Source organism: Halyomorpha halys, unplaced genomic scaffold (assembly GCF_000696795.3).
Source record: "Halyomorpha halys isolate HHAL.00 unplaced genomic scaffold, Hhal_1.1 Scaffold1255.1, whole genome shotgun sequence".
NCBI lineage: Eukaryota > Metazoa > Arthropoda > Insecta > Hemiptera > Pentatomidae > Halyomorpha > Halyomorpha halys.
Genome location: NW_027112719.1, coordinates 1 through 25,140, shown reverse-complemented (window position 1 = coordinate 25,140; position 25,140 = coordinate 1). Strand labels below are relative to the sequence as shown.

The window sequence follows — 25,140 nt, the reverse complement described above, 5'->3', positions numbered from 1 at the left end:
GAGATACGCGCTAAAGATACTTAATTTGGTAATAACTTTTTTTTACCGTGAAAATCGGTCCAGCCTATAATTTTCCCGTGAAAATCCTTAACATTTAGCAAAAATTCCTGGCAGAATCTCATTAACGGTATGACAGTTCCAACAAAAAAATATCGATTTTTATTTATTAGATTTATTCAAAAGTAATAAACGTATATAAATAAATATAAACGTGTGAGCCTGTATTTGCAGCCAAAACTACCCAGCACAGACAATTTTAGAGTGTGATAGTAGTCTCGAATTTCTTATCGTTAACTCTATTATGTTTGGATTACGATAATTGTAGTTATGTAGGAGATTGTCGTTGACCAAGCTAATTCTTATATTTGGCCTAATAATGCAACATCATACCCGTGGAAGCCGGTGCACCCTATTGTTCGGCTAGAAGAGCTTATTAAATCGGACGAAACAAGAAACTATAATTGGAGTTATTTAAAAAATATATATATTAATCAGTCAATCAGATACACTTCTTGACCATTTGCTTTGGAACAGACATGAAATACAAATTGAAACCTTGTGGAAACAGCTAATATCAAATAATTGTGTGAAAAAAAAGCAATAAATCAATTTAACTTTTCAAAATGAATTTTTGTTAAAAATTTACAAGAAAATATTAATTTTTGTTTTATAAATATTGAAATAATTCACCGGAAATTTTCCGGAACATCGTGGTATTCCAGTTATCTTTAAAATCGGTGAACATTAAGATCGGTTCTAATTAAGATGATTTGGTGCTCAATAGGCTGTTTCGATTTATCTATATCTTTAAAGATTTTTAAGAAGAAAATATTATTAATAATAATAAAATGGTTGCACTATAGTTGACCCTTTTTTTTTTAAACGCCAACTTTTGAAATATTAGCTTAAAACAGGAAGGAGAGACTTTGAGATAGAGCAATATTTAAAGCCCCTGAAATGAAAAACGGCATCAAACCCTCCACTCCCGCCCTCCATGGTAGCCTTACTTTCCTGTCTTTCTGAACTGACAATTCAAGCGATTAGGCTGGTCGATGAACGACATGTCACAATCTCACAAGAGAAGATCGTAACGCTAAAAAAAAAAAAATCCTTAGCTTATGTCCAATTTCCTATTTTGTCAATTGATAACTTATTTAATTGTGCTAACGTTTCGGCCAGAATTTCAAGCCTTCATTCAGGGCTGATAGTACGCAATCAGAAAGCCAAGTGACTTTGGCACACACACACACATTACTTGGCTTTCTGATTGCGTACTATCAGCCCTGAATGAAGGCTTGAAATTCTGGCCGAAACGTTAGCACAATTAAATAAATTATTTCAACTTATTTGTGTTATATTCTGACCTCACCCCCCTCCTCCCCAACCAACCTTAACCCAAATGTTTAATTTTATTGTTGGGTCTATAACTGAAGGGGTGTTGATTAACATCATAATCTTTAAACGATTTCTGTATATCTTCAGATGTATGAATGTAATTTATCATTACGTTCGGAATTAAAGTTTGAACATATTTTTATGGGGAATAATAATCATGATTTGTCACAAAGTATGTATGGAACATTGAGGGTTTTAGGAAGAAGTTTGGATACTAAGGATTGGATAAAGAAGGAATTCCATAATTATAATGGAGCCCCAAAGCACAATTCCGTATTTTTGGTGGCTTTATAATAGTTATGAAAATCCGTCTTTTGTAATTAATAGGAAGCTTCAACAGCTTGTCTAGTAAGTGCTGTAATAGGTGGAATCGACGTGAAGTTTCCTGTCTTTTCAGTCTTGTGTGAGTATTCCAGGTGTTCTTTGTGCAGATGTGGTCCTAGGTAACAGATGTTCGACTATGATTAGTGGAGCATTATTTAAAGGTGAAGAGCTGGGGTAGTCCTTAGGTTTACGAAAATACACATTTAGATATAAACTTTTCTATGACAAATGAAAATAAATAAAAATTTTGTACTGATGGTTTTCCTTTTCGACAACCAGAAAATCATTGATTATTAATTTTTATAAACAAAAAATAACTTTTTCAAGCATTAATTTTTAATACTTTTGGTAAAATAATTAGGATAATGCACAAGTGTGAATGATAAAAAGAGCCTGATTAATATTAATGAACAATCTTGAAACATTTTATTTATTTAGTTTTTCATTTTATCATAATAACAATTTGTGGCTATTCATTAAATTTTTTGTTAAAAAAATATTTTTGAATTAGTCTCAAAATAGAGCCTTAGTAAGCTCGAAGCAAAATAGAGCTTCGATAGTATCTAAGTCCATCTACGTTAGAATTGAGATATTGAAAGGTTTGCGTTGGATTAAATTTAATTAAAGATAACGCAGTAGAATATTTTTGGGTTTCTAGGGGTGTCAAATTCATCATAGCAATAAGCAAATAAATTCAGACTTAATTGTGACAGGGATGAGGAATGAAGAATTGAATATTCCAATATTTTTTAATTTAGATAAAATAAAACAAAACTGTGCATAAATAAATGAACATGGCAGTTATTAAGTTAGCCATAGGTTTAGTGGCACTATAGTTTGTCCTACTTCAACCCACTGCATATTTAAAGGGATTTGCAGTGAGTGAAAGTAGGGAGTACTACCTGGCTTGGGTCTCAGGTAAAAATTTTAAAGGTTAAAATCATGGTATTAAAGCCAGGAATTGAAGTATCTTTATTTTCTCCCAAATAGATTTTCAATATTAAATATTTTTAATTAACATATAAATGTATATATTTTTTTTGTTTGCATCCAAGAAATTAGTATTAAATTTCCGCATAATTAAAAAGCTTCCCTACCTTTCTTCAGAAATGAGAAAGTAAAATTGCAATGGGGCTTGGAAAATGCTTTAGTCATCATATTATCCCTTCCTGTAAAAATGAAATGACCAATATATATAAAATTAATAATACACCTTTTTTTTTGTTATGTTCAAATCATTTTTAATAATTTATGATACAACTTTTTAAGCTGGAATTACCTCAAGGCAATTTTAAATCCATATATAGGTGCCTAATTCTTTGTTAATTAATCAGAATTGTAATCAATTGAAATTGGATTTGCTTGGACAAATTAAAGTATAATAAATTTCATTCTCCTTTTGTATTTAATACTTGTACTACATATTAACTGGATTGTTAAAATATCTTGATAATTAAAGAAATTTTTGAATTCGTTAAATTAGTTCTTCTGAAGTTAGACCATCAATGGTCAATAGATTAACATGGCTAAAATGGATGCAAGAAATTAAAACTGAAGGAAGGTACTCTAAACAATATACTGATTGGTCTTATGACCAAAGAAACACCAGGGCCCTGTTTCATAATAAAGTACAAACTAATACTATCTTATAAGTCTTGTAGATTTATCTTAATTCAATTACACTGACTTGTACAATAGTAACTTGTACTTTAGTATTTTTTAATTTCTGTAATATCACTAATAGTCATCCCTATTATGAAAAAAATAAGTATTAGTATTATTATCACACTAGTTTCTACATTTGTACTATGAACTAATACTATTAGCTTTCATTCCCAGATTGTCTAAAAAAATTATCAAATTAATTAAATTATATTAAAATTGTTTACGATAATTAAAATTTCCTTAAAATTGTTGTTTTTAGAGTAATATTTAAGTGGTCTTGAATTATACAAGGGAAAAAGTATATAGTCATCATTGGCTTTAACTAACCTTGTAAAAGTAATTCTGTATTGGTTTTAATATATTAATTTTAAACAGTCAACGTTGAAATAATATATTCTCTATTTCTCAAGAAAATAAAACATTATTTGTTTGTAGAACTTTAAATTACATGTCATTCACAAACTAATGTGACAATCCCATAACCTTGTAGTAAGGTTACACCAATAAGCACTGTTACCCTAAGAGAAAGTTGCTTGAGTTTCTCTCAGTTGTGTAGAAACCTCTGGTTGATAAAACTTATCTACTTAGGATTATGCAATTTTCATTTATTTATTGATAGAAGACTGTTTCTTTTTAATTAATACTATTTTATTTAAAGTTAATTTTGATTTGTTTGTTTTAGTTTACATTTTATTGTTGGAATAATATGAGTGATTGTTAGTTTTGAATATTTCATCCCATAATGTCAAGTATGTTTTTACTAAATTTACTAATTGTAAATATAATATATTTTAATGAATGGATTTACAAAATTAAATATTTTTAAAAAAAATGTGTACATTTCATTCAAGCAAATTTTGCCTATTTTGATTAAATTGTATTACCAAATGAATATTATTTATGTTTACAGCTAGTGAGGTAGAGTCACAGTTGGAGAAGGAGGTGGGGAAAGGGAACGCAATAGCAGCGCCAGTCGCCAACGGCCCAGAAACTACAAAGCTCACAATAAGGCTTCAGACATGGGAAAAGTTGGAATCCATGGATCAGGTGAACTTGTCATGATTTTTAAACCAAAATTCATAATATTCCTTCATAATAATTTATTTTTTTAACATTTCCATACTTCAAAATTTCATTAAAAGACAAATTTAGACTCTTAATGTAGAGGAAATTAATTTATACCTGTTTCAGGTTGTTTTCCCAAGACCATGCAAGTTCCGGATTCCAAGATTTAAAGGTGAAAATGAAGCCGTTGAAAAACTGGCACAGCTAGAAGCATTTCGAGCTGCTAAAGTTGTAAAGGTGAACCTAGACAAAGCTCATGAGAGGGTTCGACTTGAAGTTATTCAGGTTTGTTATCGATTGTAATTATTATATATTTCTAAATCTATTGTACTTATTTAGAATAATTTTAAAATAATCATATCCTTATATTTTGATCTACAGAAAGGAAAGTCCCTGATTGCTGGAACACCAGGTCTGAAAGAGGCTGTATTCCTACTTATGAGGCCACCTATGGAAGCAAACAAACTGGCCAACAGGATGGCTGCTTCACGAATCGGCATCCGTCACCTAGGAACAGCGTTAGACTTTAGTTCTGGTATAAAAGCTGATCTGGTTGTTCTGGGATCAGTAGCCGTCGATAAGAAAGGTAACTCATAGTTTATATTACTATTTATTAATGTTAAGAAGCGTAAAATTTAATGTTTTTTTTTTTTTAAAGGACACCGTATTGGAAAGGGAGAGGGATTCACGGACCTAGAATATGCCCTCTTATCCAAACTTGGCATCATTATCCAAGATGCAGTTATAGCAACAGTGGTCCATGATCTTCAGGTAACAACTAAATTTTAGTAATATCTAAGTTTCATTTTCTTTTCTGATCTTTCATATAGATATGAAAACTATAATAAGTTTCTCTTTTTCTTATTTATTGAGTATTTATAATTAGATAAATTAAATTGTTTTTGTATTTGAAGGTGTATGAAGAGTTTCCTGATGCACTATTTAAACCTTGGGATGTGCCCGTTGACATAATTATAACACCTACACAGGTAATCCATGTCGAGAAAAAGCTCCCCCGTCCAGAGTTGACATGGAATCTTCTGTCTAGTCGGAGAGTTAATGACATTCCGATCATTAAGCAGCTCCTTGAAAAAGAACAGCTGTAAGTATGGATAGAATTGAGGGATTGTACTACAAAACTCACACTCTCCACTTCAGCAAATATCTAATAAACATTAAAAACTTCTAATTTCAATATAATTTTAATAAATGATTTTTATACTTGATATTTCAAGGAAAATGTAATATTGTCACACAACATTATATTTGTTTAAAAAATAATAGTTTAAAAACCTTGTTTTATTGAAATTAGTGGTTTTTCTCATGTAGTATAAAATGTGAGCTTTACAGTTGTCTATTTTCTAAAATCAAGGGTTTTGATTTGCAAACCGTTCACAAACTTTTATATTTACAGAATAGTCGTAAAGTGTGCCATATCTCTTGATAAAAGTGTTGCAATCATATAATTATCAATTCATTTTATTATCCCTTATTCTTTTCAATGTATACCTTATAAGACAATTATTATTTATTGGTCTGGTATGAACCCTCCCTTAGTTATAGCTATTTGAAAGGACTCAAAGCAATGAAATATAGTCAGTATAAATAGCTAATACATGATAATGATTAATAGGGCAGGAGCTAGTGTTGCTCTGAAAGAGGTGGACTCTGAACCAGAAGGACCCTCAGGCTACTGGCCTCCGCTAAGAACAAAGAGGAGAAGATTTGTCCGCCGCAGGAGGCTGACTTCAGCACCACCGGATGGGCAGCCTCGAGGAGCTGCTAACAGAAACTCGAGTGCACCTCCTCCAAGGGGGCGTACCTTCCGTCGCAGCGGTCGGAGGGTGACTCTCCAGCCTCAAGGCAGTGCCTCAGGAGATAAGGTATTTAATTTATCTAAGTAACATTATGGAAAAAAGTGAATACAATAGAACTTTTCTTAAGCGGACAACACTAAGGAATGGTAACTCTTCGGCTTATGAGAAATTTTTTTTAAAAATATGTACATGAAAGAAATTTAAAACGGTGTAAAAAATTAACTAATAAAAATTGGAAAATACAAAAACTTATTTACTTAAAAAGTGATTTAGTAATTTTTTTTTATATTTGTTGCTGATATATATATATATATATATATATACAAAATTAATAAAACAAAATAGAAATAGCGGAACATTATATAATTATTATTGTAAAAAATGTAATTCTAATAAATTACTTTCATCACAGCCATATTAGCCCTTACTTTTCATATATTGAAGAAATTTTGTCATTCTTTTCATGTACTGTCTGCTTAAGAGAGACTTTCAAAACAAAATGGACTGCCTGTGCCTGTTATTAGGATTAGGCCCAGATAACACAAGGTGGAAACAGTAAAGTTAATGATATGATGTCAGGGAAAATGAAACTGCTTCTCTACAAGAGATCTTTTTTAGTTAGAAATATCCGTTAAGAGAAGTTCCACTGTACTTTTCATATATTAGCCTATCTGTTGGACCTCAAAAATTTGATATATTTGTTTTTAAAATTTTTTTTTATTGCATATCTTAGTTACTGAAAATGTTTAGTAAATATATTTTCTTTTGAATATACTACACAAGCTATGCTTAAATGGGATAGAAGATTATTAATTAATGTATAGTTTTAATATTGCTATATGACTTAATTAAATTCAGCAAATTTATAATATAATATTAAATACTAGGTTTTAAAGATCTGGTAGTGTTAATTCATATTTAGTTTAATAAACATGATTAGGGATTTTATTTGATGGTTGTTATTACATGGGTAATAATAATATTGACATAAAAATTCTTTCGAGTAAAATCTACTTTTATTTTAGTATAGATTATTAATTTTTTCCTCATAGAAAAAGAAAAAAATATTGCTGATTGTATTAAGTGAGTTTAAATATATAAAAAATTATGAAACCAGAAGAACTTTATAGTTTGAAAAAGTTGGTAATTTTTTTAAAATTTATTTATTATTATTTTTGGACCAAATAGGATTCCCTTCAAATCCTCTTAAATACAATTTTTCATGGAACTCAAAAATTAGAAATATATATATTTTTTTCTCCTGATATCGGATATTCACATAACTCCTCATTTTTTTTTATCCTAATCTGACATTATTGGAATCATTAGAAAGCTGAATCTCTTCTCTTTCCAGCTCTAATAATACAAATTTGGATTTTAGGAAGAAAAAATAGTTTAAAAAAACTAAAATGTTTTCACACATTTTATTTTATACCCCTGGGCTAGAATGAAGGTTTGGTTTGTACCATTTCATGTAGTTTACATGGGCCTAAACCACTCCTAAGATTCATTTGGATTGGTGGAATTGTGTTGTGGTTATTGTAATTTTCTGTCAAATATTTTTAGTATCAACCAAAAACAGTCATAGAAATTGACATTATCTTGTAAAAGAAGTAAATTCTTTTTTCTTTCAGCTATTTTTACTACTTTTTATTTTTTTTTTTTATTTATAATAACATTTTTTTACTTTCTTTTATATCCTGTTTTTTGTTTCTCAGATTATATTTTACACAAAATAGTTTGTATGATTTATGTAGAATTTTTAATCATGGACGAAATAATGAATTTACTCTTAATTATTGGACTGTTGATTATTAGTTCTTAGTTTATATAACTTTAAGAATTGTAATGTTTAATTTGAAAAATATCTCAACATCATGTTTATTACTAAAAGTATTTGGGTGTTCAATAAAACTGTTTACGAATATCTTGCATAATGATGATTTTAATTTGTGTTTTAAAAACTGCTATAATTTAAAATTTAAAATTCATCCTGTACATTGATAAAATGTATGTATTAGGTTGATAACAATAAGGTTGGAATGGGACTGGGTAGAAGGATGATGGGTCCACCAATGAGAAGAATCCGGCGGCCACGGTATACTGTAGACTTTAGCGTACGCATTGATGGACTCACTTCAGGTATCCGTATCAGGGAGCTGAAGGCTGCACTTTTTGAACGAAATGTCCGCCCGGTTGACATCTCGTGGCGTGCGGCGAAAGGCGTTGCACTCCTTCATTTTGCCAAAGTGAGTTGAACATAATTAAAAATATTAAAATAACAGTTAGGAATACAACTTTCCAAAGAGGAAACTTGGCCTACCCTAGAGAGGTTATGTCAAATGATAATAGAATGTCATTTTATACATAACAATACCATATTGTTTACTCCTATAAATTAAACCTCTCTGTTAAGTTAAATAAATTTAATCATATTAATTTATTTTTTTTTCCTACGCCTCAGAAAGTGGGGTGGGCTATACGCCATTTTCCCTCTCGCAGCCCAATACAATTTTACTCTTCCTCTTAGTTGGTCCGCATCCTGCTCAACATCTTCTAGACCAATACATGTTAAAAGATGGTCCCCATCCATGTCTCCCATGTTGCATAGAGGACATTTCGGGGAATCTACGATGCCAATTCGATGAAGGTGTTTTTGGAGCAGATCATGTCCTGTTACTAGCCGAAAACAGGCCACTCTCTCAGCTCTGCTAAGATTGCCAGGGATTCGTTTATCCTTTTCCAGTAGGCTCTCTCACTTCTTTCCTTCTGCTTGAACTTTGTGTCTAGCACTTGTTCTGTCCTTACAATAAGAGCTGTAAGTGATTTCACTGTGTTCTGTAGGAAAGTGGTAGAACTGGCTGGTTCTCTGCACAACCAAGTTTAGCCAACTTGTTAGCTTGCTCATTACCATCTATGCCAACATGGCCTGGTATCCACTGCAGAGCTATAGCCCTTCTTCTTTTCTTCATGATAGCAGCCATATTTCTGCACTTTTCTCTGTGGCACCTGGTGTTGTTAATTTTTGTATTACGGCTTGGGAATCACTGAAGATTACCGTGTTGTCATTGCTTTCAATAGTGGCTTCCATCGCAAAGCAGATAGATAGCCTTTAGGCAGATAGCCTTTCTGCATTTCTGCATCATAATTATCACATCCAGCTCCCTTGTTAATACCGGACGCAGACCCATCGGTATAAATGTGTAGCTATTTAGATGGGGTATAGCTCATAAATTGTTTTTAGTGCAGCAGCTCTAAGCTTGGGTTCAGGGCAATCTTTCTTAATACGACCACATGCCACTTTAAGTCAGTCTTTCATCAGTTGGTAGGTCTATCTGGTGAAGCATTTCCTCAGCTTTTGAAAGAAAAGTGCGATGGGACCTCAGTCGTTCATTCGCTTTACAATAATCCAACCAGTGTTCCTCTCGTCGCATAAGCTTTTCATAAAGACACAGAGCAGTTTTCTCCCTCCTATCCTGTAATGGTTCAAGACCTTGAACCTTGCTAACGTTTAATCTATCTCTACATCCATCATCTAGGAAATGTTTTCTCATGTAGTGATGAAATGTGATTGAAGAAGTTATAAACTATATATTATGAATTTTCAATAAGATATTTCCTTTATGCTTGATTGCTCACAATGAAAATATTTATTAGTATATTATTAAAAAATTTATTTAATTTAAAAAATAAACCCGACTACTGTGATACTCCTATCATCTACTCCTGTTTCCTCTAAGCAACAGGATGTTATTGCATATCTCCTTTAATATATTTGTGATGTATATAAAAAAAAAATGATAAAATTGTTGGGTGTCTTCCATATCTGAATGAAAATTGACTTTTCTAAAAACACATCAATACACTTTCTTTATGTTTACACATGCTGATGTAAGAGCATGATGATACAGTTACATGGGACTAAAGTACTTGCCAAGACCCATAGCATTTTGTGGAAGGCACTTAGCTAATAGTAGCTATTAGTTGGTATAGACCAAGTTTCATTAATTTGTATATACATTACTAAGAATCCACTAATATATTTAAGGAGATATGCAATGACATCCTGTTGCTTAGAAGAAATAGGAGTAAAAGATAGTAGTTCAGTAGTCGAAAGGATTATTGACACTTTATCATGAGCATCTTCAAATCCCGAAGGTTTTCCAAACACTGAGGATACTACTGAGTATTTTAAGACATCAAATTTAAAAATCGGTTGTGTAGTTCGCAACCCTCTTAGGAAGGACTTGTCAGTCCTGGCTATTTGATGGGGATTATCAACAAATAGCCATTTGATAGTCCTGATTCTGTTAAACGGAATCAGGCTCCCTACCCCTTAAAAACATAATATAAAATTAGGTTTTAATTTGTGTGGCCAATACAGGAATTTTCTCAGAGGTGTTCTAATGGCCATATACTAAAAAGATGGGACTAAACATGTAGGAAAAAATTTGTACTGGAAATTCTACCATTTTGGGAAAATGATCTATTGTTATTTTACTGCGTGTTGCTTGTGATATATTTACATGTAATTTTAATTTAGTGCTTTATTTTATTAGTTTATTATAATATTTATGTTAAATTTTCAAATTCCAGAGTGTCTAAATATTTTTTTTCATTGCTTGACTATAGCCCATGTTACAGAGAAGGCCAAATCAAAGCTCAGCAACAAACAGCGTTGGAATGGATGAGGTAGTGTCAATGCTGCAAGGGCTTGCTATTAAGTCAGGTGATGGCGCGACTACGCCAGAGCTGAAGGTTGAAGGAGTGAAGCCAATTCTGAGACCTTCGAGCGCAGCAGAGCAATCTAACACTGTAATACAGCAACAGACCACTCCCAGCGCTCCAGCAATGACTCCGTCTTCACCACCTCCAGTCCTCAACGGCCCGTCTAGCAACAGCCCGGCCCCAGCCGTCGAAATCAGTTCGGCACCTACTACTCAAGTGACTGCTTGATATTGTTCTGTCTCTTGATAGTCACCTTTAGTTCATGGCCAAAACGTAGTTTGATAATTGAAAAAAATACTAAAAAAAAAAGAAAAAGCTTGTTAGTTGTTCTATTTTGATTATCCCTTGTTTCTACACACATGTAAGAGTGGATAATTTTGTTTTTCTCAAGTTAGTTTCATTTCTGTATTGTGTTTGTGTGAAACTTGAAGAATGTTGAGTGAGGAAAAAGTTTGTATTGTTCTGTTGTGTGTTTAAGGGTCGATTAAAAATGTCAAAGGATGTTGTAATGGGCCAAGATTAAAAGAGTTTTGTTAATGTAAAAGGTGTTTTACTTTATAATTTTATGTTTTAGAATTAAAATCTAGTTGATTTTGTTTCCTGTTTAAGGTTATTGTGTAACTTTACACTCATATAGAAATCTTGAACTAAAAATAACCGACATTAGTAATGTAATAACGATAAAATCAAAAATTTAAATCCTTCTTGGTCTAGTTTAACTTTCAAGAAATAATTATCATTATAGATGATTTATTTGTATTTTTTCCCTATAAGAATAAGTTTCACCAAACAAGTGCCTTGTGAAACTAGTGAGTTTATAGTATGCAATTTTGTCAAAGGATTCTATTATTTTAAGTGCATGCTTACTGTGAGGGCGAGTTCTTAATTTTAGCTAGAAAAATTGGCTATTAATTTTAGCTAGAAAAATTGGCTATTTTAAGTTGTATCCTTATATATTTTAAATTACTAAATAAATAAGGTTGATTTTTATTTGTCTTTCATCCTACACTTCTCCTACTTTACTTTATTTAATAATTATTATGAGTCAAGATTGGTTGAAGAGGTCTTACTGAAGCACCCTTACTTTATATTCAATTGTCAGTATTACTAATTTAAAAAGGTAGGTTGGATGGAGAAGAGTTAGAACAAACAAGACTAGGATTTACTGGAAGTTATCGAAAGGGCACCATTCTCCAGTCTTAGGGGCCAGTCTGAGTAGAGCAGCTTAACTACTTTTTTGGTTTCGAGGAAAAAGTATATGAATACTAAATACCTAATGATAAGTATCCATGATCAACAATTGAGGCATGGACATGGAAAAGGCTGTAAGTGCCAAAAAACTAGTTTTGAGAAAAAGGATAAAAATAGGTGGCTGGCCATGCTTTCTGTTCAAATATTAGAAAATTACAGTTCTAGGAACAAAACCATTCAAAATAGGAACTTCAAGCTGTTACCTGAAGCAGTCCAGCAGTTGATCTCATTTTTCATATTTCTGGAACTTAGAGCCTTTTCCATTTCCATGCCTCAATTATGATTGCATCAAACTTTCAAAAGATGAGTTAAAAATTATCATAAAACTAATTGTACTCGAATAGTATGTAATTGGAAATTAGGAATAATTTTGTTATAAATTCTTTTCATATTCAAATACAATTCCCTTAATGTTTTAAGTAAAATGTAAAGAGTATTTAGATAATTAACTGTGAGTTTAACACAAATATGTATAAATTTATTTCCCAGAACTTTGAGGAAAAGTAGGTGAAAAGATATTTTAGCAATGTCAAAAACACTTGAGAAACCAGTAGGGTCATCCACACACCTCTGGACCATATATTAGAAAACATCTTTACAAATAATTTTCCAAAAGTGCAATGCAGCCTCGGTTTACCAACTTTGACAGGACTTCCATCAGACCAAACTAATGTTGGCCAGTAAGGTTTTTTCCCTAAAAACATAAATTTTAGAATGTAACTATTTTTCAATCGATAGAACATTAATGATTATAATTGTAATCAAACTATTAAAAATTAATTGTACTCTGTAGTAGTTAGCACTACTACTGTAGAGTAGCACTAGTACTTACTGCTCTGGCTAAGTCAGTGTAAAACTTCAGATTTTAAAAGGAATATTCCTATACATTACTATGTTTACTTAGGAAATAATGTATAATTTATTTCTTTTTAACAAGTTTATTGATTCAATAAAAATAAATAACTTAATTGGAGATGAAATAAGCTTTTTATGGGGTGTATAAAAAAACAACGGTGTTTCACAAAATATTTGTATTATTTCTTTGATATAAAATACAATTAATACTCATAGTATAGTCCATTGTTATTTACTGGTGTTAACCATATGCTAGCCAATTGCTCCATCCCACCCTGATATCATTCTTCAGGATAGTTGTCAAAGAACTCTTGGACTGCAATTTCAACTTCCGCAAAATTATCAAATATTTTCCCTTGAAGGAAATGGGCCATGGATCGAAACCAGTAGTAATCCGATGGTTTACTAGATCTAGGTTATATGGTGGATGAGGAAGGAGTTCGAACCCATGAAGTTCTTTAAACTTTTCTTTGGTTTGACAGGAAGTGTGAAGACGAGCATTATCTTGTTTGAATAAAACTCCTTTTCGGTTAATCAAAGGATAACGCTATAACAACTTCGCGTACAATCTTTCCAGTTGTTCGCATTAGAGTCCATAATTCATAGAGCATCCACCAGGAACAAATTCTTGATGAATAGCACCTTCAAAAAACGTGCAAAGCATAGAATTTTGTAAATTGCCCACTTGCAGAAACGGGAAAAGCAGTTTGACCGCGATCTCAACATTGCTCACGGGTGTTCGGATTTCGAAAGTATACCAACTTTTATCGCAGGTGATAATCTTCCCGTAATATTTCATACCAGAAGGATTTTTCAATAAATTTTCACAAATTTCTAACCTCTGGGAGTAAGTCCGTGATGGACTAGTCCACTACTCCTTACCCATGGAGAGTAGATGGAGACTACCAGTATCTTTCGACCTTCCTCCTTCATATTTAATAATTTAACAAGTTGCTTCAGCGGCTGTGATATACTTCCAGTAAAGTACGAGAATTTCGTAAGTCACTCACGTTTCTTCTTTGAAACAAATAACTAAACTGAGGCTTTTTTGAAGGAGTCAAACGGAATCAAGCTTAGAGAATGCTCTAATATGATTATTAAGTATTGGTAAGTATTTAATAGGATAAAAATATTTACAATCCTTTGTAATCTTGAATTTGAGAAAACGGTCTTTTTTTTTTTTTATATACCCCATTATATGTTACGTTTGCTGTTGTGAAACATTTCTTAATCATTACACCAATACCAGAACACCACACTACAGAAGATCTGCAGAGAGACATCACTAGGAAGACGTAACTTGACGCATATTCACAATGAACTACAGCTAGAAATTGTACAACAACACATAACACATCAAGTTTTTTGATAGTCAGCAGAGATCCTTCAATCCAATCTTCCGATCAGTCACCCCATCCCCCTTTCCTGCGAGGTGGCAGAGCAGGAAAGGCTCCAAAAACATATAAACATCCCCCTTTTAACTCCTTTCTTCTCTTACAACCCATTCCTCTCCCCTACTATTTTTCGATTTCTAATTATTTACTATTATCTTTCGTCTATAATTACTACTTGGAGGCCCCTCACCTCCAAATATTTTTTAGTCGAATCCACATGGAACGGACACATCAAAACAAGATAAGTATTCCACCGTGGACCTTTAAGTACCAATGGTTGAAAAAAGTAGTATCCAATCTGAATTATTAACTAAATGTAATGCAACCTATTAATTTAATGTTTTTTTTCTGTTTTCGGGGAAATAAACAAATATTTGTTCTACCCAAAAGCTAGGTCGAGGGCACAACCTACGTGTGAACCTAATGGGGATGTAACGGCACACAATTGAGCGTGCGATCTTGCACCGGTCATTTGATCCACAGCCTTATTTAGATCTAGTCATAGCACTGGTGGCGTACACTGCTTGAGATAGAAATGTCCATTGCCTATCATATTCTCACAAGAGTTGTTTTCTGTACGCATACCCAAGATGATGGCCTATCTCCTTCCCTTCTCTCCTGCAATCTTAGTCCGTCCGTTTCATCTCGGCAACTAAGATTGTAACCTGATCCTTAGCAGCTACACTGGTTCGTCCGCTTCATCTCGGCAACTAAGATTGTAACCTGATCCATAGCAGCAACACTGGTCCGATCGCTTCATCTCGGCAACCAGTGTAGTTGATCCCGTCTCTCCACAGCTCTAGTCCGTCCGCTTCATCTCGGCAACTAGTAAGCTGGCTCTTATCTTGACAGTTCTAGTCCGTTCGCTTCATCTCGGCAACTCTACCTCAGATTCTCTCTTAGCTAGACCTCCTGTACCTGCGTCAGTGTCCAGGGCTCATCCTCAGGCACGGCCATTCCTTACTTAATATTGAAAACGCCTTGTCGAGGGCCTTCTGTTAAGTCTATATCAGGCTGGAGAACCGCCTAAGACTTAGACAAACCCCATCAATGTTTTAACAAAATTGAAGAAGTGATTTAAAGATAGGCAATGTTTTGGAAGGTTTGAGGCAGAATAATTATGTGAAGAAACGAAATATATGTGTTTTGGAATTTTTGGTTGTTGAAATTGTGTTGTGCTAAATTCTGGCCGAAACGTTGGCACTATTAAATATTTTTTAAAAAAAACTTATTTGTGTTATTTTCTGACCGTCATCATAAAAATTAAACGTAGTTTAGAGGAAGCCATTTTAAAAATTAGGTATTCAAGTCCCACCAAACTATTTAAGTGAAGAAAAACCTAGCTATAAATAAAGATTATTTAATTATCCCTTGATATATCGAGTTAAATTAAAATCGTTAAAGCCTTTTTTGAGAAAATCGATTCAATGAAATGCCACTTACGGCCAATTGGTCCTATCAAAAAAGTTGCTGTCTCATTCCAGCTTGTTGTTTTTGAGCTAGGCTGACCACATAAACACACCATTTTGTGAGACTCTGTTATTTATACACAGGGGAACTCAAAAAAATGTGCCTCTGTCGAAAACTGTAATTCGAAATTTTTCACGTTCGCTGTACTCACCTTACTATATATTTCAATCATAGTTTAGTGAAAGTAATACAGCAGTTTTTCAAACGTTTAAAATCGGCGGACTCTTCTTATATTTCATTTAAACACGAAGAAAATACTGCATCTTAGGAGAATTAATATTTTTAGTAAAGGAAATAGATTGAACTATGGAAAACTATGAGAATTAATTATTGGTAAGAATATGTAATAATTGTAAATAAAATAATTTATCTGATGTTGGAATCAATAATCAAGCGAAAGGTTATCAAACGGCCGAGAACCGTGATATCGTTTCATTATGCGAAGGATGCGTAAGGATGTACATATTAGAAATGTATTCCCTATTTATTGTACTGCTTTTTCCCTTGACTTCTCTCGGGGTGAGTAAAATTTACTTTTGTATTTCTTAAATTAACATTATGAATCATTGCTCATGATAAAATTTTATCTCATTTTAAAATCATCTTCTTTTTTATTATTATCAGTCAGCACGGGCGTAGGCAGAGGAAAGCAGGGGGGAGCCGCGTCCCTCCCATAGATTTTTGTGACCTAAGGAAAAAAAATAAAGAAAACAGTGAACTTATTAGATAGGCGATATCTTTCTGGAAACATGCTACAATTAGTGAGGCATTGCTGAGTTGAGATCACAACCGCACCTTTGAAGGGACAAGATGGGTATATGTCAATTCTTCGGTAAAAAAAGATATGATTCAATGAGCACAATTATTCGTTATAAGCTTATCTCTAAAATTAATAGAGGAAACGAATGAAAAAGAAGCTTTTTTAGATTCCATTCTTCCCATTATATCTTACAGTTTGGCCTCAGTTTATTATCTCAGAATGTTTGTTGAAAATAAATCAAAGAAGGCAACCATCGAAGAGGTGGTTAATATATTTATCAGCCATCCCAGAAGGTTGATACTCTTATAGCAAATCTCTTCATCACCGCTCATATTTTTTGTGTGTATTGTTTGTATTTAGGCACAATAATTAAGTTTATGATCGATTTTCAAGTTTCATTTACAATAATTTATTGTTAATATAAGTAATACAAATTTTAAAGGTAATGATTTAATTTTATGAAATAGAAATAAAATGGAGGGGGTATTACTTGTTTCTTGGAATAATAATTTCATTTACCCAACGTCTCAGAATGGATTATATATATATATTTATTTGCTGAGGTCTGCTCCCCTTGGCGAAATCCCGCCTACGCCCATGTCAGTCAGAGACCCTTCTGTATCAGCCCTGCAAAGTGGGCCAAAACGTTGGTTAACATTTATTTTTATTTTTTTTTATTTTATTTATTTGTTGATATTTACAACTGTATAAAAAAATACAACCAGTAAATTTGATCATAATTGACATGTGATATGATACAGGATGTAGAGAAACTACCCAGTAGTAGAACTCTAAAACAGTTTACAATATAAGGTCACGAGGCCATCTTCTTTTCATTTCTTGGTTAACATTAAATAGTTTTTCTACTATTTTATATCTTTATTTATCTCCACGCAGATTACCTTCCTACAATCTCATTATAATTAATTTCGAAAACAGTTGCATTTCATTAAGGTCCGGACCAAAGCCCGGTTATATATATTCTCTCATTAAAGATTTAAAACAAAAAAAAGTCAATTTAATCGCAAATATCTATTGAATATTAAATGTAATAAATGCTATTTGAAATAATTTGGTTCATCAATAATGAAAATCCACTAAGCCATTCTTGAGAAATTCGTGCACTAGGTTAGAATAAGCCAACATTTGTAATATAAATAGGGACAGAATGGGTCCTGTGAATGGGTTCTTACTCTTCCTCTCACACGCCCATCAGGCACCTTTTTTCTTTTTTCTTCGGATCATTTTCCTAACAGGCTATTCCTTTCATTATAATTCTTCTTCTAAGATTAAGGCAAATCTACACATCTGACAAGCTATGGCAAGTTCACTCATATGTAAGCATTAGAGGGGTGGAAATAAGAACCACAAATTTTTGATAACAGTTCTTCAAAACGAATAAACTGTTGTTCGAATATAAGATTATACAAGCACAGCGAAGACAGTGTTCTGTTTTGTTTACTAATAACAACTGCCCTTACGTTGGTTGTTTTGTCATCTTTAGTTCTTCTTTTTGTTAATTGTGAAAGTTCTAATAGTTGAATTAGTAGTCAAGTGTTTTTGTTTAAATTTTCGTATTATTTTTTTTATCGTTTCATCATCAGGCAACTATAACAATTTTTGAAATAACCAATTATATCTAACAATTGTAGAAATAAATTGAAAAATAATATATTTTGAAATCATAAAAAGTTTCGAAGCGTATTGGTTATTTTTACCAAATATTAAATAGCAACAGGAACGAAAACTAAAAGGGTGGTATTATCTGAATCATATCGTTCATGAATTTTTTTTTTCACCAGTTCTTAAGAACCCAGAATCCAAACTTTTATTTGCTTTATACTGGCCATTTTTGATAAAAAAAACAAAACATTTCCAATAGAAATCAGTCGCTTTGTAACTCCCTTTGTACAAATAAGATAAATATAATTATGAATTAAAATAAAAACACATTATTAAATAGAACAAATTTATTATAAAAATAGTAGGGTAACATAAAATTCTTATTTTAGGTTCAGTAATTATAAAAGAATAAAATTATAGATAAAATGAAATAAAAAAAATATAAACATAAATTTTTAAGAAGCAGTACAACATAATGAGTTTTCCCAATAGATGCCCTTTACATTTTTTGTACAGAATGATACAATCGCCCAAACATAATCCAACATGAAGTCTACATCAAATTTTATTTTTACACACTTCTAGGATAATTTTCGTTTTAAGCCAGTCTCGTTCTAACTGCCGCTTATAATTGCAATTCAAGATCATTGCACACACGGTGTGAAGTCGGTCTTTTTATATCAGAAATGCATAACACACACGGTGTGCAATTGTTCTCGGATGGATAATGGTATTTAAATAATGGTTTGGTTACGTTTGTGGTCGCACTGGCGGCGGATTTTGGCTACAAATCAAAAATCCAGGAAAAGTGATTTTGAGGCAAGATTGGAACTAGTGTTTTAAATAATTATAAAAGTTTCGCAACATTCAAAATCTATAATTTACACTAGCTTAAGATTGGTCATTTTAAATTCTATCAATTGGGTGCGAATAAATTCATTAAATCTTGTTAATTAATTTTATAGGTATATTTTTGATTAATATAGAACAAATATACATTTATAAAAATTAATATGTCTGGGTAATTAAATTAATAAGTATCTGAAATAATATTAGAACGAAAGTTGATTTTAATGGTTATCTAGTTTTTTGTACCGTTTCTTTGAATTTTTATTATCTACCTCATCTTTGGTGATATTTATGTTTCCTTACATTCTGTATTTATTATTTTCTTTCTTTTTATTATTCTTTAAATCGAAAGTAATACCCGATACATTCTACAATCGCCCTATTTGCTTCTTTGTGGATCCAGACTTTTTTAACTGTGATTGTGATTCATGCTTTAGAAATGTTGCTATGGGAAATCATATTTTATTCTTATACATAGATGCTATTTATTACACATTTTATTATGGGGTATTTTATCTGGGCAGCCCACCGTCCTAAAGACGGTTTTAATCACTGAGAAAAAGAAAAAATACAAAATATAATATTTGAGCCGTTGGATGCAAAAGTGTTGTAAGTCAAAACTGCGAGGCTTTATTGACCGACATTGTAAAGGCGTCACTTTAGCAACCTCTAAACAGAAGCGGGATTAAAAAAAAATCAATATTGCTGCTCCGAAAGTAAAGTCACGCAACTGTAAAATTTTGTGAAATATAATTTATTGTGTTGGCTCAAATATATTTTTGAGTCCGCCAAAGTCAATTTAACAAAATTTACAGTTGCGTCATCACTTCCTGAGCAGCGATATATGTATTGACAGTATAAGAACAAATTAAAAACAAATGTCTTGGTTTTTAGAAATGTACATATGTAATGTAGATAAACATATACACAATATTGTACCATTTAATTGATAATTTTTGGAATAGTTATAAAAAAATCATGTTCAAAATGTATTTTCTGATTACAATCTAGGAAATAACAAACACCCTTTTGTATTAATAGTTATATTTTTCTCCTATCCAAAAACGTTTCCATCTTCATGTCCATGTTTGGTTTTTATACGAGCTTAGGCTTGTCACATGGGTGAATGGACTTGCCCATTTTAAAGTTGCTTCCACCAGTATTTTTGTCAATGCTAACATCAACTATCCCTATCATTCTTAAAATGTTTCTTTTATCAATAAATTGATCCTTTCTTATTTTCTCTTTATTTCCGACATCTTATTTATTTAGTATCCTGCATAGAGTGATATTAGACTGAATGCTAAAGATGGGCGAGCCCAAAAACATGGGAGAAAATATCAAGTCCTAATTGTTAAAGCCACCTCAAATCGACCATGTCTTTTTGTTGGAAGGCTTTAAAAATGAACAAAAACAAAACTGGCTCAGATTAAACATTTATTTGGTTCAATTTATACATGGTAAAAAAAAACAAAAACTAAAAACTAACATAAATAAAACATACAAGCAAAAATAAAATTAGATAAATTATGAAAATTAAAATAAAATAAACTAATTTACAAAAAAACAAATAATATGTATAATAAATACTGGTTGACGGTTAATCCACTCCGATAGGTCAGAGAAAGATATTCTGCTTGTCGAGATGTGCAGGTAGAAGCTCCATTGCTAAATAGTCCGCTGCAACTCTCAAACTGGTCCAAAGTTGGTGCAATGGCTTACAAACAGTCGATGTCCCAAAAGCTAAGATGGCTACACTGGCACTCATTGAGGGCAGACAGGGTCTAGTTGGTTTTATTAATTATACGAGCCGATTGATTAGCAACAACTCATATTGCACTCAAAGGTCAGAAACGCAGAAAAGGTCTGGTTCCGAACTGTAATAACGCACTAACTCATTTAAATGTCCAAACTATTATCAACCAAACGCAGACAGGACTGCTGAGGACGCTATCAGGGCCACTCATTAGTCGCAACTGCTCTAAAAAACTAAGATGGTCGGTCCGTAGCTAGGTGACGCAACAATGATCACCCCTAGCAACTGTCTCTATTACTCATTATTATAAATAAATATAATTTTACACATTTTTCTTATCAAATAAATAAATCTAAATAAAACAATACAAATAAAATAAATGTAACTAAATTAAATACTAATAAAACTATATAACTAAAACTATAAAACTAAATACTATTTACAATTATTTACAACGTAATTATATTATGGCGTTAACACTTAATCTTAAAGGGTTTTAGTTATTTATTTCCTGGACTAATAAAAAAAAGAAAAGATAAATAAATTACATTGAAAACACAAAACTATTATTTCAGATCGATTTGGAACTTAACATCGAAACTGGCGATGGGCATAGCCTTCAACTCAGCGGGTATCGCAGCCATGAAGAGTTTTATACAGCCCTGTTAAATCAGATTGGAATCAAAGTGAGGAATGCAACGCTAGCAACCCTCGCTCAAAATAAACAACATGTTGATGGGTTGTTGAGTACGATCGACTACATAGAATATACATTCTTGCAAATCTTCCATTCCCTCTCGAGAGAAGACGTACCATTTACCAACCAACTGCTTGAGCTCTATTCTACCTTCGACCGACAGCTTCGATTCAGCGATGACTTCAGATCACATGTGACCTTCCTTACAGAACCAACCTATAATGCGCTAAATTCGATTGTGAATTTGGGCCGAAAAGGTTTAAAACCTATTCCAGACGATGTAGTCAAAGGGATTTTGTCGTTTACAAATATATCTTCCGTCTATTATGAAGCGTCTCGAAGAGCAAATATTGGAGTGCTAAAATGGCTTCAGCAATATGTGGGCGACACAGAAAGGTACACAGCATTAGAGACGGCATGGCAGCAACACAGAGGTGATATAGTTAGGATGCTTATCAAAAGCAACATAACGTTTGTCAAACCTGGAAATTTGATGATCAGTGGTCGGAACAAAAATGGGGAGAGCATTCTTCATTTGGCAGCTGAGTCGAAAACTCCACAATTAGTGACCCTTTTGTTAGAAAGTGGTGCGAATGTAAATATTGCTGACGCAAATGGTGCCACGCCTCTACTCAGAGCTGTGAATAATAACGATATAATTACAGCTAAATTTTTAATTGAAAAAAAAGCTGACGTCAACGCTATAACAAAGTTGGGTTACATTCCTTTACACAAAGCAGTAAGAAATGGAAACCACGAAATGGTTAAATTACTATTAGATTCTGGGTCAATGGTTTTTAAAGAAACTGACCAAGGTATAACACCATTACTTATATCCGAGAAATGTGTATTCAGTGAAATTATAGAATATTTATTTTGGAGTAATTCCATTACAGTGAAAAAACTCCCTAAAGATTTGAGATACCTTTACTCCATGACTTCATATGAACCTATCAGTCGAACTATAAGAAGGCGGAAAATAAATTTTAATCACATTTTAGAGCAATCAATGATTGCTAATGAATTACTATTGAGAGGTGAAAAAACTTATATTTCCAATGATATGAAGTCAAAAGTATTGTATTTGGTGATGAAATTAGGTTTGACCAAATTGGCACGGAGCATGTTCAATATAGGTGCCAAATTTGAGCCCAGCAAATTTGATACTAAAATTGTTTTTAGAGATGCTATTTTAGGCGATAATCATTAACTTGTTGCTCTCATGTTAAGCCAAGGGATGTCTGAGAATACTGAAATATCCGGGATCCCTGCGTTACAAATTGCAGCAGATCATGGAAGTGTGGCTGTATTTAATCTTTTACTAGACAGAGGAGCAGATTTGGAGAGGGTACAATACCACATTGGGACGAAGCTTCACGCAGCTTGTGAAAGTGGCAGGGAATCAATCGTCCGATACCTTCTCAATAAAGGATCCAGAGTTGATTTACTGGATAGAGACGGCAACACACCGCTATTTTATGCTGCTATTTTTGGTTATTCAGGCATTGTAAAACTCCTGATTGATTATAAAGCAAATCCAAATGCAAGAAATAAGGACATGGATTCTGCGTTGCACTTCGCTGCTTACAGTGATGATGAAAAATCCGTGAAGATTCTGACAGAAAAAGGTGCAGAGATTGAAGCACGCAATAAAGATGGAGAAACGCCCTTGTTTGTTGCTGCAAAGGGAGGAAAAGAAACATTACTAGCAAGTCTGCTTGAAGTTGGAGCAGCTGTGGATGCCAAGGATAGCGCAAACAGAACTCCGTTAGAAATATCAATTTTGAAAGGCCATATCAATACAACTCGGCTTTTATTAGAGAATGATGCAAATCCTAACTCCATGGATACCCAATCGAGAACTAGCCTGCATCTAGCTGTGTCTAGTGGAAAAATAGAGCTAGTAGAATTGATTTTAGAGAAAGGAGGACTCATCAACACGCCAGACAGTAATGGGCGCAATGCACTCCATGAAGCAGCTGCTAAAAAGTTTTTAACTATAGTCCAACTTTTAGTTTCTTGTGGAATCTCCATCAATGTCAAGGATAAAGATGGAAGAACAGCTTTGGATTATGCTATAATTAATTGTTCCCCAGATATTGTATCTTTTTTGGTAAAGAAAGGAGCAAAAGCTTCTATACTGGGTGATCCAAATTGTATCATTAAAGTTTAAACTAATAAGCATGTACTAAGACGCTAGCTGTTGGAAATCGTTCTCTGAGAGGCGGTGTAGTTAATCCCGTAGTTTCTAAACGAGACCTGGGCAACTCTATACCAGGAAAAATTTTCGAAATCTTAGAGGTACTTCTTTTTGGGGGTAGATTAAAGATTCAAAAAATTACATTAAACCAATATATTATAGTCTTATATAATATATTGGTTTAATGTAATTTTTTGAATCTTTAATCTACCCCCAAAAAGAAGTACCTCTAAGATTTCGAAAATTTTTCCTGGTATAGAGTTGCCCAGGTCTCGTTTAGAAACTACGGGATTAACTACACCGCCTCTCAGAGAACGATTTCCAACAGCTAGCGTCCCAATCCGATCTGGGGAAGACCCGCCGGATAGACCTAACGTAGAAGCAGGCGGTGGCCTCACTGGAGAAGAGGGACAATACAGCTTATAATGCTTAACAAGAGCATTATAAGATGAAGATATTTATTTGAACAATTAATGAACACCCAGTTGTTTTCATTAATAAATATATTCTCTTGAAATTCAAACTGTTTTATTGACATTTGAAAATAATATTGATAATATATTCTATTAGATTAATTCTACTACACATGTGTTCCACACCACAAACAACTTAATTACTTAAAACTACACCAACTACAACGAAAGACCAACATAGAACCTCCTAGCTCTGTGTGACAATGTTACCATTGTATTACACTTACACAAGCCGTAATATGTTAATGGTGTTGTAAGGCAGGGAAGGGATTTGAATAAATAAATCTTCATGACTTGAACTATGTAAGTAAGCAAAGTAGTGGTATTGATGAATTTTGTATTCATAGTCGTCCACTTCTTGTGACGCAACCATATCAAAGTAGCAATTTATTTGGCTTTAGTTTAAAGTCGCTGGTGTACGATGCTATATACTAACGTTGGATGAAATGTTCAGTTAACGATGAATTTACTACTAAACATTAGTAGCATGCAGTTGGATATACGGATACACAATGGGTTCAGTCAAGAAGCGTTCAGCGTTACATCGTAAAGCATTCTATTGGCGATCTCCTGTGTTTTACCAATTCCCACCAGGAGTAATTAGTACCATGGTAGATTGGAGTGAAAAGTTTTTTTTTTTTTGATAAGGTCTACTTCCGCTATTAAATACAGCTGGCCTTTGTCAAGTATGGCGACAATTTAAAGAAACCCATAGCAACTCTCTGACAAGATCCTTATGGAATCGGGTCTGCCTTAAACGACTGTTTGACCAGATCCTTATGGAATCGGGTCTACCTTAAACGACTCTTTGACAAGAT

General features: G+C 32.8%; 2 protein-coding genes across 3 annotated transcripts; both read left to right on the top strand.

Moving 5' to 3' along the window:
* Nucleotides 1–4,294: 4,294 nt before the first annotated feature.
* lost (methenyltetrahydrofolate synthase domain-containing protein lost) lies at nucleotides 4,295–11,984 on the top strand (the record flags this gene model as incomplete). The annotated part of the gene is given in 8 exon segments (XM_067050516.1): nucleotides 4,295–4,431; nucleotides 4,576–4,734; nucleotides 4,831–5,035; nucleotides 5,108–5,220; nucleotides 5,364–5,551; nucleotides 6,083–6,332; nucleotides 8,288–8,515; nucleotides 10,899–11,984. Coding segments are annotated over 8 exon segments (1,604 nt in total), but the record flags the coding sequence as incomplete, so codon positions are not given.
* Nucleotides 11,985–16,390: 4,406 nt separating this feature from the next.
* LOC106691821 (serine/threonine-protein phosphatase 6 regulatory ankyrin repeat subunit A) lies at nucleotides 16,391–23,970 on the top strand. 2 transcript variants are annotated; one of them, XM_067050514.1, is made up of 2 exons: nucleotides 16,391–16,483; nucleotides 21,528–23,970. In XM_067050514.1, exon 2 carries the CDS (start codon nucleotides 22,872–22,874, stop codon nucleotides 23,820–23,822), a length of 951 nt encoding a protein of 316 aa, XP_066906615.1. In that variant the 5' UTR covers nucleotides 16,391–16,483; nucleotides 21,528–22,871; the 3' UTR covers nucleotides 23,823–23,970. The 2 variants fall into 2 exon arrangements, with proteins under 2 accessions (XP_066906615.1, XP_066906616.1); XM_067050515.1 differs by having other exon boundaries at nucleotides 16,397–16,483; nucleotides 21,528–23,967.
* Nucleotides 23,971–25,140: the final 1,170 nt, after the last annotated feature.

Coding starts and splice junctions, on each gene's coding strand:
- LOC106691821 (XM_067050515.1), top strand. CDS start 16,421: ATGTACATATTAGAAATGTATTCCCTATTTATTGTACTGCTTTTTCCC. Junction 16,484..21,527: donor TTCCCTTGACTTCTCTCGGG/GTGAGTAAAATT, acceptor CTATTATTTCAG/ATCGATTTGGAACTTAACAT.